Source organism: Hyaena hyaena, unplaced genomic scaffold, assembly GCF_003009895.1.
Source record: "Hyaena hyaena isolate Hyena2069 unplaced genomic scaffold, ASM300989v1 scaffold_34, whole genome shotgun sequence".
Taxonomy (NCBI): Eukaryota; Metazoa; Chordata; class Mammalia; order Carnivora; family Hyaenidae; genus Hyaena; species Hyaena hyaena.
In genome coordinates, this window is record NW_024080665.1 from 1,438,657 (window position 1) to 1,451,159 (window position 12,503).

At 41.2% G+C, this 12,503-nt stretch overlaps 1 protein-coding gene across 5 annotated transcripts in view; it reads right to left on the bottom strand.

Annotated features, from left to right (window-relative positions):
- Positions 1-12,503, bottom strand: part of XRRA1 (X-ray radiation resistance associated 1) — a 62,303-nt gene that overhangs the window by 43,106 nt on the left and 6,694 nt on the right. For 4 of the 5 annotated variants that reach the window (XM_039228736.1, XM_039228740.1, XM_039228738.1 and 1 more), the window contains 4 exons: positions 10,173-10,357; positions 6,813-6,884; positions 5,604-5,676; positions 1,992-2,089 (listed from right to left, as the gene is read on the bottom strand). In XM_039228736.1, the coding sequence (XP_039084667.1) occupies positions 1,992-2,089; positions 5,604-5,676; positions 6,813-6,884; positions 10,173-10,357 (428 nt within the window). The remainder of the gene's footprint in view (positions 1-1,991; positions 2,090-5,603; positions 5,677-6,812; positions 6,885-10,172; positions 10,358-12,503) is intronic. The other variant, XM_039228741.1, reaches the window with a different exon arrangement.

A 12,503-nucleotide genomic window follows, 5' to 3' on the forward strand; every position in this document is an offset into this window, starting at 1 on the left:
GGTCTCCTCTCTTATGTAAATAAATTCCCCTGGGTAAGGCTGGGTCTGCTGGATAAATAATCTTTATCAGAAGCTACCAAACTATGAAGTGGGACACCTAAGAGTCAATCATGATCAACCATTAGAACCAAGCTAGTCAGCTGTGGCTGACTATAGTCCTGTCCCCTTCCTATGGCCCACTGGCACTTGAAATAGGGGTTTGAAATAGTAGGCTTAAGGAAGACAAGATGCCTGGCACAATGCATGACACACTCAATAACTCAAATAACTGCTCTTTTAAAAAGTAAAATAACCCCCAAAATGGAAGTTCATAAGAAGCTCCCAGGTCTTCCGTGTACATCACGGAAATGGCTACCTGTATCTCTAACATCTGGAATCTGTTTTCCATTGTTTATACTAAAATCTTGTATACAATGTGTTGTTTTTTTTTTTAACATAGTACAAAATTACACCAGTTGTTGTCAATTTACACTCACTGTTTTATTGGATTTTCAAGAGCTCTGCTTCCTGGACAAATCTTGGGACTACGCCCGTTCCAAATCATAGTAAATCACTGCTATCCTCAATATGACTTGAAACCAAGGGAAAAAAGTACCATTACATTCAGAATAACATGTTTTAAGAACAAAAGGAGAGGGGCGCCTGGATGGCTCAGTTGGTTGAGCATCCGACTTTGGCTCAGGTCGTGCATGATCTCTTAGTTCATGAGCTGGAGTCCTGTGTCAGGCTCTGTGCTTACAGCTTGGAGCCTGCTTCAGATTCTGTCTCTCTCTCTCTGCCCCTCCCCCATTCATGCTCTGTCTCTCAAAAATAAATAAAAAACATAAAAAGAAAAAAAGAACAGAAGGATATATAATCCGTTTTAGGAAGATTTCCATCACAAGCAGTTAAAGCTTTTAAAACTTTGGCATACAAAGGGCATCAATTCTGAAATATTCACTCTAATGGAAGGACTCTCTCTCTCTTTTTAGCAAGACTAAGTTTAGTGAGGCTTTTGTGAAGAGTGGCTGACCCTTCACGTTGGCAGATTAAATAATTTAGCAACTCTTAGGGTCAACCCCAAGGTTTATGACACACAGACATTTGAATCTGCTGAGATCTGAATCTGAAACACTTCTACTACAAGGCCAACATGTGGGGAAGAGTCCATTATTCAGTGAAGGAGCCTAGCCAGATGCCCAGCCCCATGCTTTGCTCCAACTCTGTTGTTCTCTAATCTCCATGCATGCAGTGATTCTCAGGTAGTGCCTTTGTTTCTTTGTGGAAAATGGCTCTAAAGTTTTCATGGAAGTTGAAGAAGTGATTAACTTGAAGTATGAGAACATGCATAGAAAATATATTGCTACAGGAAACTTCATTTAGGAAAAAGACAAGAATGCAAACTAATTTTTCTGTAATTTTGAATCTGAGGTTTGGAGAACAGCTATGGATGTATAAATGTCAAGACATGCTGTAGAACTCATAGGATTCCTGTTTTATTTCACAGTCACCTCTGGGCCTATAAGACTAGGCATTTAGCCTCCTTTATCCGACCCCACTAGGGCCAAATTGGCTCATTCAGACCAGGATTGGTCTCTGGAATCAGTCCATAATGCCTCTAGTTCAGCTGGTCCAATCTGCTATGTCTGGCACTTAACCTAAGGCTCCTCAGCTGCCACTGGATCCAGATCTCCCCTCAAACACAACTTCCTATAGTACTCTATTTAAACTCATTTTTTTTGCACAGACTCCTTTGGCATTTATTTTCCTGGACCATGCACAATGGCCATAGGTATGACACAGTGTCACCTACATACCATCTGCTGTCATTACCACTACCCTCATCACCACCACCAACTCTACCACCCTCACCAGAGGACTGCTATCAAGCAAGGGTCTGACTGTAAAGGCCCAGAGAGCTCCTTCCCAGCAATTATAATCAGTAGAGACCTCTATATCCATTCCTTACAAGGAAACAGGTGGGCACCAAAAACTCCCTACTTCCAACTTACTTCTAAGAACTTAAAGTCTCCATATTTCACATAGATGGTTTTGATTCCATTAAATGCGAGCTCCAGTTCCTTTAAGGCTGGAAATGTATGAAATGCCTCTACAGGGAAAGGAGAAAGAGAGAATCAGCTACTTGTGAAGGACTTAAGAAACAGAGTTAATAGTGATCATTTACCCGGTTCTCACTGGGTTAGGCTAAGGCTTGTGGTCAGGGGCTTTGTACACACATCCTTTAAATCTCTCACAACCCTGAACAATAGGAATTACTACTCTCATTCTACTGCTGAGGAAATCAAAGCTCGGATAAGTGATTTGCTAGAAATGAAATTTGCTAGGAATGGAAATAAAAGGGCCAAGAATCGAATCTAAGTCTATCTAACTCCAAAGCCCACATAAGGCTATCTTTGTCCATCATGGTGATGGGCATGGAGGAGGGCACTTGCTGGGATGAGCACTGATTATTATATAGAAACCAACTTGACAATAAACTATTTAAGAAAAAAATAGTTTTTTCTATTTCTATAAGAAAAAAATTATCTTTTTTACTTATTATAAAAGTAAAACATGCCTACCAAAAAAAGTTTAAAAATACCGAAAAACAAAAGTTCTCTTGAATCTCAACATAGATAACCATTGAATGTTTCATGTACAATACTTCAGAATTTTTCTCATATGTACAGTGAAACACACACACCTTGTTACCCAAATAGAATCATACCATACACAGTATACTGTGACTTGCCTTTTCCCCTAACAATATGACTTAAAGATTGTTCCACATCAAAACAGGTAGATCTGCATAGTGTCTGAGTTATGTTCTATATTATAGACGTCTTAACTTATTTGACCATTCCCTTATTGATAGCCTTTAGTTAAAAAGTTAGAAAACTTTTTCCTTTCTGTATGAGAATTGGACTTTAGGTTAACTTTCTAGCCCTGTTCCCTGATAACCTGAAACAAATGACCTGAAACAAATGGTATGGTAACATAGTTAGGCAATATTACTGTGGTAAAAATGATGCCAGACTGGTAAATCACATCTAGACTAGGAGAAACTGGAAATGAACTATAAACATCTGAAGAGGGCACCAAAACTTTGGGCTTCCCCGTGTGTGATGACTCCCATAATTAGTCATGTCCTTTGCAAGAATACTAGGAGTCATGTCTATTGAGTATTATAATAGCTATTTGCTTTTGTGGGGAATGAGGCATCTAAGCCAGAGTGGATCCTACGTCTACCCAATGAGAGTCTTATTATCTTGGACCTGAGCAGGGGGCTGCAGAGAATGGCCCATGGATGGCAGCACAGACTGCTATGCGAACTGCTGTGAGGAATGCACCAAAGAGCACCTGCAGATGCTGTGCTGCTGGTACACTACATGGAATGACTTAGAGACTTCTGGCGTCAATGGGGGCCTATGGTGGTGGTGTGAGTCAGAATGTTCGGTAGAGCCTAAGGAAAACACTGCTTGGAAGGTATTTCAAGATGTTTCAAATAAACATCCTTGTACACATGTGTTTCTGTAGGTTAAATTCCTCAAAGTGAAAATACTTGATTAAAGGCAATGACTATTTTAAGAGACACTGCCAAACTGTCTTCCAAAGATGTTGTACCAATTTATTACACTTCTGCCAGTGAATACAAGAGTATCCATGTCCCCATCAGTGCTGGCTGTCATCAATCAGTCCTTCTCGTTTTTGCCAATATTTGGTAGGCAAAATACAGGATTTTGATTTCATTTTAATTATTAGTGAGGTTGAGCATCTTTTCATATGCCTACTGGCTTTCGTACTTCAAGCCCATGTTCCTGACAGAACACACTGTTTCCTCAAGGGCAGGGACTGTGTCACATGCTTCTTTAAAAACATCCCTCAAACTCAACCATTAAAAATTGACCTCATCATATTTTTCCCTAAACTTGCCTCTCCTCTAGTGTTCTGTCTCAGTGAACTCCTTTGGTTCCTCCCTCATTCCACGTGCCTATTAGCTACCAAGTCCTGTTATTTCTACCTTCTCCTGAATCTCTCTTGCAATCCTCCTCACCCCTACTGCCTAGCTCAGGCCTCCCCACTCCTCCCTTGGAAAAAGTGCAATCATTTCCCAGATTTCCTGGTCCCTATCTTCTTCTCTTATCATTTACTTTCCTCAAGGCCACCACAGAACCTTTCTACTTACAGGGGTTCCAAGGCTCCTTTCTGCCTGCAGGATTAGTGACAACTCAAGGCTCTTGATACTCTAGTCCCTGCCAACCTTTCTAGAATCCATACTCCCCTACGTACATACCTTGCAAACATACAAAACCTCTTCAGGGTCGGGATCAGGCATTGCTGTCCCACGTCTGCTCCAATGGCCTGAAATACCTTCTAATTCCTGAGGTGCTCCTGTTCATTTTTTAGGTCTCTGCTAAATGTTCCCCTCCTCAGAAGTTTCTCCGGACACTCTGGTCTGAGTTGATGTCCTGCTTATATGCTTGCATATGATTTTCTGATTCCCTCTATCACTGCACTTACCATACCCTGCTATAATTGTCTGCGTCTGAATCCATTTTCCCCAACAAACTATAAGCTCACCAGAACAGGAACTGGATCCATTCATTTCTAAAGCACTGTTGGTGGGAATGTAAACTGGTACAGCCCCTCTGGAAAACAGTGTGGAGGTTCCTCAAAAAATTAACAGAACTCCCCTATGACCCAGCAATAGCACTGCTAGGAATTTACCCAAGGGATACAGGAGTGCTGATGCACAGGGGCACATGTACCCCAATGTTCACAGCAGCACTCTCAACAATAGCCAAAACATGGAAAGAGCCTAAATGTCCATCCACGGACGAATGGATCAAGAAGATGTGGTTTATCTATACCATGGAATACTACATGGCAAGGAGAAAGAATGAAATCTGGCCATTTGTAGCAACATGGATGGAACTTGAAGGTGTTATGCTGAGCGAAATAAGTCAGGCAGAGAAGGACAGATACCATATGTTTGCACGTATAGAAGGATTAGGAGGAAGTTAACAGAGGACCATGGGGGAGAAGAAGGGGAAAAACTGTTGGGGAGAGGGACGGAGACAAACCATGAGAGATTCTTGAATACCGAGAACAAACTGAGGGCTAATGGGAGTGGGGGAGAGGGGAAGGGGGGTGATGGGCATGGAGGAGGGCACTTGTGCGGATGAGCACTGGGTGTTATATGGAAACCAACTTGACAATAAACTAAAAAAATAATAATAAAGGCCAAGCACTCGCATAGTCCTGACACCCAGCAGGGGTCGCTGTGGACTTGCTGACTAAAAGAGAAGCCTTTATGCTCCTATAGAAATTCTTACAGGCTTAAAAACATTTTTATATACCCATCTCATCTCACCCTACAAGGCATCCTGCCTTGGGGAGGAAGAAAGGAATGGAACTGTCTCCATTTACAGAAAGAGAAGCAGCAGTTCACAGAGAAACGCTCTAAGTAGGTAGTGCCAGCTCTGGGCTGAAATCCCAGTCCAGGGGTTCTCCAGAACCCAGTCTGTCGCACTCCAAAAAAGAGATGAGCAGCCAGTCATGGATGGAGTGACTGGCTGTGCTGGCTAAGATGCAGAAGGTAGTTTTCAGGAAGAAAAGCTTACCTAAAGACAGCAGGTTTTCTGAGGCATTGATGTAAATCACCGAGTGAAAATGCTTGAAGTCCTTTTCCTTAGCCTGTGGGAAAGCATTTCAAAAGAAGACAAGATTTGTTCCCTGCCTGGAGGCCTTGCCAAAGCTCCAGAACTGCTATCTGCTCTCAGAAGGAGCAAAGACATACAGGGATAAGCTATATTCTTAGCAAAGAGCACCCACTTGCTGAGGGCCAGAATGACTTATCCACTTCTTTTTTTCTCTTATGAAATAGTTCAAATCTACAGAAAAGTTTAGAGAACGAAACTCTGAAGACCCATGTAACCACTATCTACCTTTAATAAATATGAAGATTATGCTGTCTTTGCTTCAAATTTCCTTAAAGAAATAAAATACTATAGAGTTGACCACGCCCTCCAACCCCATATTCCTCCCCAACTGTATTCTTCTCTCTCTCTCAGAGATAACAGCTATCCTGAACTGGTGATTATCAATCTCATACTTGTTTTATATTTGTATTCTACATATGCGTAGAATCCATAAACCATATATAATATTATTTACATGTTTTAAAACACTTTATTATATGCAAATCATACTGTAGGTATCATTCGACAACCTGCCTTTTTCACTCAACACTATGTTTTTAAGATTTACTTGTGTTGATACACATAGATCTTTTGAGATTTACTTATGTTACTTATTTATTTTAATTGCTGTATTGTTTTATACCCCCAATCGCTCTTCATATGCCATGGAAGGCCTACAAACCAAAAAAAAATTGCCATAATTGCAAATACATTGGCTAATGGGGGGCCACAAATGTGGTTCCAGGCTACCTATTAGCCAATTTTAAGAAAGAAACAAGAGGCATTACATGAGTCACAGTGTGTTTAAGTTAAGAGCAAACCAGCATCTTGGGAGAACTATTACTACTCCTGGCATTAAAACTTGAAAAAAATTTCTTCTGATGGGAACTCAGTGTCACCCCAACAGAATTCTATGACAAATTCAAACCAACTCCCAAGTTACTGCTTCCTTTAATTCACCTCACACAGGCCAATGGCTTACATTGTGTCTGAATGTTGTTTCTACACTGTGAGTCTTTGGCCCTCCCCACCACTCAGTCCCCCAGAGACTCTGGTGGTACAGTGGACAAACAACCAGGAGCCACCTCAGGTCTGGCTCATCCCAATCCCATCTCTGCTGGCTGGCCCTACCTTAGACAACTTCAGGCCGCTCACGTTAATGTTGCACAGGTCTGATGGCTTCCTTACACGATGATGCTTCAGCTGGAACACAGTGCAAAGAGTCAGCTCTCAAGGCCCCAACAAAGCTTATATAATTGGCCAAAACAACAAATGACTCCCTGTTGAGAAAGGTGGCCTGGTACAGTGCAAAGAACATGGGCTTTGGGAGTTGCTCTGAACAGAGCTGCCGACTCAGCCCTTCTCCCTCTCAGTTTCCCATTTGCAACATGGGGATAGTCACACTGACTTTATAGCGTTCTTAGGAGGATCCCTTCCTCTCTATTCCTTCTCTGTCTTTTCTGAGCCCCACTTTTTCTACCCGGCTCTTTAAAAAAAAATCTGTATTTCTAAGGCTTTATCAGTCTCATTACATGTATAATAATTTGGTCATTTGTTTGTTCATTCTTTAATTCATTAAATATTTACTAAGCATTACTTTGAGCCATGTATTGTGCTAAATACATCAATACACTTTCTTCTAATCCTGACTAAACCCTTTGACATAAGTATGATCGTTTTCCTTTGTAAATGAGAGAAATGAGGTTAAGAGAGATAAAGTGCCTTGCCTAAGGTCCACAGCTAGAAAGTGATAGATGATTTGAATCCATTCTGTGCTCTTTTAACTACCATATGTTGCCCCTCATGAGTAAAAAAATTTGAAGAAAATCTCAATGTTAGAGCTTCTATTTCTGTTTGGCCAGACCTCATTCTTTTTTCCTGTTAATAATTTTGTTAGGACATCTATTGTGTTTACGCATGGAATTAAGAATTTATAATATTCTAGTCACAGAACTTGTAATAGCATGGAAACCAAGTAGCAAGTATTTATAAATGCGATACTATTTTTTTTTCAGATTTATTTAAGTAATTTCTAAACACAACATGGCATTCGAACTCACAACCCTGAGATCAAGAGTCAGATGCTCTACTAACTGAGCCAGCCAGGCACCCCTTAATGTGATACGTATTTTAAAGGAGAAATTCAAGATGCTACAAGGAGACAATAACAGAAGGCCCTCAGCATGAAATAACCTCAGCATGAAAGTGAGGAAATATTTAGTTGAGGAAGTAATATTTCAGGTAAGCCCCAAAAACTATGTAGGAGTTGGTCCCATGAAAGTGGGTGGCAGGCCTGTCAAAACTATCAAGGCAAGAAACAGACAGATGCTTTTGAGAGTATGAAAAACAATAAGGGAAGGGAGGCAGCCACTGGATCATCTGGGTCCATACTGGCTGTGGAAAGGAGTGTGGATTTTGTTCTAGTCAGTAGAAAGCTAACAGACTCTTTTTTTGGCAAGAGCTGACAGAAATTTTATAAAAATGGCTTTGTCTGACACACACAGAAAAGATGAGGAGAGACCAAGACACCAGACATTGTTAATTACCTTCCTTAGAGCTAGTTCTCTACTACTTCCTTATTAAAGAATCCCAAAGTTATTCACACTTATCTGAGTGGATGTGTCCTTAGGCCCAAGCCCCAAGGATAAGTCCTGACTATCTAATCCAATCTTGGAGGTCAAGTTCCCCTAACTAATGACTGTTGAGACCTATGATATAGATCTGGCCAATGAAACAGACACTGGCTGCTGGGGATGGGAGGCCAGTTCTGGGGAGCTCTTTCTTACTTTTGAAAATAGACATAAGACAGTGACAATCCCTTTTGTTCCTCTGGATGTCATTCTTTATATGTGATGACTGGAGTTGCTGCAGCCATCTTGGGATCATGAAGTTCAATCAGCCCAAGAGGACAAGTTAACATGCTAAGAAAACAAGAGCAGAAATATGAAGGAATCTGGGCCTTTAACAGTAAATTCACCTATCCTGGAATAGCAATGCCCCTGGCTTATTTTTATGTGAAATAAAAGCATCCTAGTTGGTTCAAACTAGTTAGGAAGTCATTGAATTAATCTAATAAAAAATGATGGTGGTCCAGCTTAGAGTAGAGGCAGTGGAGATGAGGAGAATGCAGATTTGACAACAACTATTTAATAAAAGTGCCAGGGCTTGGTAGTGGCAGGAGTAGGGTGGTGAGGGAGAGGCAAATGTCAAGGCTAACCCCAGGGTACTGGCTTGGTGCCATTACTGAGGCAGTATAGTGAAGAGAAAAGAGGTAGATATTGGGACTTGGAGTAAGGAGATTGGCATAGTAGTTCAGTATGAGGTGCCAGTGAAACATTCAGGTAAAACTATCCGGCAGGTAGGTAAGCATCCCATTACTCTAAAAAACACCCTATTGCTTCTGCCATACAAAGGAGCAACATGGGTAACAAACCATGTCAATTAACGTGGGAATACATACGTTGTGAGAAAAAGGAAAAGAAGACTACTATAATGTTTCCGCCCTTCCTCAGTACTGTCATCTCAGTTCTCCACACCCACAGTGAGAAGTGGACATTGCAATGAAGGAAATACCACAGGACTCTGCAAAAAGCTTACACTACCCACTTGAAGTGAGATGCAACTTCAAAGCTGCCTCCTCAAAGCTTTCTTTCAACATCTGATCTGTGTAGAAAGCCACCTGTTGAGAACCATAAGTAGAGTCTGAGAACAAAGTAGAATGCCGGAGAGTTCTTCACAGGGAGTTAGGCCAACTGGACTAAACATTAACACTGGTTTACAAAATTTGTTTTTCTTTGCCAAGCCACTGAGGCACTGCACAGAGAAGATCTAATTTACCTGGCTGGTCTCCAATACAGCCACCCCTGTCTTGTTCGTAAAGCCTGCCCTAGGCTGCCCTGGGTACTATCTGATCAGCTCCCCTAGACTTCAGTGAGATACTAAACCCAAAGGACAAAGTTGGTGGAATGTGGAATTTCCCCAGTCCCCACATTTCTGGAAAAATCTCCCCAGAGGAGAACAGGAATCTCCACCCTCTACCAGGTGCAGGAATGGGGTTTTCAATGTACTGTTCCCCTGACCTACTCTTTTATCTCTCCAACTCAATTAAGAGGTGTTACCTGATATACTATAAAGGCACAGGCTTTGGAGTCAGTAGACCAGAATTCTCATCCTGAGTAGCTCTAATCCTGAATAGACCAGAGTTCTAATGATTAGCTGTGGGACCATGGCCAAGGCATATTACCTCTTCGAGTCTCAGTTTTCCCATCTGCACAATGGCGACAACATAATAGGGACAATAATACCTATCTCACAACGTGGATGTAAAGAAAGCTTTGGGTCCCTTCATCATCCTAACTGTACTCAGCCAAAATCACTCTAATAGTGGGGTTGGGGTTGTTGTACCAGAGTGGAACAGGGCAAGTCCTTGTATCCCACCAAGACAGTCATCAGCTGATGCTGCCAGCCACTCCAGGATACATTTACTCTCACCAGAAAAGCCTGGTCCAGTGTGTATCCAGGAACAGCCTCTTGTTTTTCCTGTAGAGACCCCTTCTTCCCTCTGACCTCAAAAGAAACCTTCTTCTGGCTTTCCTGACCTTCAGCTGGTGCCTCAAGCACATTCTTGGGCTTCTTCTTGAGGTTACATTTCCGAGTCACTAACCAGTGTCCTCGGCCTGTTGAAAAGATCAGAACAGTGAGAAGGAATAAACTCCCCTAAAAGTTACAACTAGTACACTTACAGAATATTTACCTACAATATCAAAACCAAAAATAGCTCATTACTTGAGGATACACAGCAGATACTGTGCTGCTACTGGTTGGGTGTGTCTGCACGCCTGTCTCATTTAATTGGCCCCAAAACCCACTGAAAGACATGTTACTATCCCAGTTTTACAGATGAAAAGGCTAAGACTCAAAGAGGTAGAATGACCTGCCCAATTCCCTCCTCCACAATTTTGTCTCCAAACGCTAATTTCCCTTCAAGACCCCAGATCAAGTATTTCCTGTTTTACAAAGCCTTCTCTGACTCTCCTCAGCAGTCCTTATTATTCTTTCCTACACTGGCTAGTTACTCTCCCATTTGTTATCTCTTGGCTAAAGCTAAATGAGTGAAGTCATCTCATCGGGCTCCATTTTGCTAGGCTTTACTTTGGATCCCATCATTATAGGAGAAAGGTTGTAATAGGAGCTCAGGATAAGAAAATGACAGGACTGGATGCCTGAATAGCTCAGTCAATTATGTGTCCAACTCTTGATCTCAGCTCAGGCCCTGATCTCAGTGTTGTGAGTTTAAGCCCTCCGTTGGGCTGCACACCAAAAGAAAATTATAGGACAGCTGGCACTTTAAAAACATCAATGCATGTTTACTGTGTTAGGAACTCAAAAATTTGTGTAAGCAAAAAAGAATATGAGGTTCTAGTAAGCTCACAACAAATCATGACAACGTTCTAGAATCTGTGCCCTCCTACAACAGTTTATTTACTCTAATCATAATGATTGAAGGCAAAAAATTAACACTGGTACAATATTAGTAACTAATCCATACCTCTTCTTTGAATTTTGCCAGTTTTCTCACTAATGCCCCCTTTCTGTTTCTGGGGGATCTCACATTTCATTTAGCTGTCATGTCACCTTAGAATCCCCCAATCTAAGACAGTTCTTCAGTCTTTCTTTTTTCCTATCTGATCTTGACACTTTTGAAGAGGACTAGTCAATTATTTTATGGAATGTCCCTCAGTTTGAATTTGTTTGCTTTCCTATAATTAGATTAAGGCTCTGTGCTTTGGCAAAACTAGCACAAAATTGATGCTGTGCCCTTCTCAGCACATATCAGATGGCAGATGATGTCAATATGTCTGATTACTGGTGATGTTAATTTTGATCACTTGGTTAGGGTGGTAGTTTCTACTTTCCTTACTGAGAAGTTATTATTTTTCCCTTTGTAATTAATAAAGATACCTTGAGACTATGCAAATATCCTGTTTCTCATCATACTTTGACCCACTAATTCTAGCATCTGTGATGGCTAATTTTATATGTCAACTAGGCTAGGACAAAGCAAACAGTTATTCAATCAAACACTAATCTAGGTGTTGCTGTGAAGGTATTTAGATGTGGCTAACATCTGCAATCAGTTGACTTTAAGGGGACTATCCTCAATAATGTACATGGGCCTCACCCAATCAGTTGAAAAAACTTAAAAGGAAAACCTGAGGTTTTCCAAAGGAAAAACTGTTGCCTTAAGCCTGAACCATCAGATCTGCCCTGCAGATTTCAGTCTTGCCAGCATATTATTCATAACTATGCCAGCATAATTTCATAAGCCAATTCCTTAAGGGTACACACATATGCGTATGGAAACAGAATGAGTAGGATATAAATACAGATACTATAGGTTCTATTTCTCTGGAGAATCCTGACTGATACACAACCATGCAATGTTCCAGGTGCAATTTGTATTTTTCTGGCCCCAGCTGGAAACAATGTTTTCTCTGAGAAGCTCTGTCTCTTTTTATTGGAGAATCATATTCAGAAACCAAGATCTGGGCACCTGGTATGCTCTTGGCGACTGAGATGTCACTGCTCTCATAGCCTAGGAAATATACACACACGTACTAACACACGCAGATACACATGGCTATATTTATTTCTCTATCTATCCCTCTGTGTGTGTAAAGGAGCATGGGTATGAAATTATGAGCCCATACTCAGAGTTCCATGGGAGGGTTTGTAGGGGGCCAAAAAAAGGTCTCTACATGAAAAAAGAAATCACTCCAGAAAAGTGGAGAGGGCAGACTGGAGGAGAAAGTTCTTCCAGTA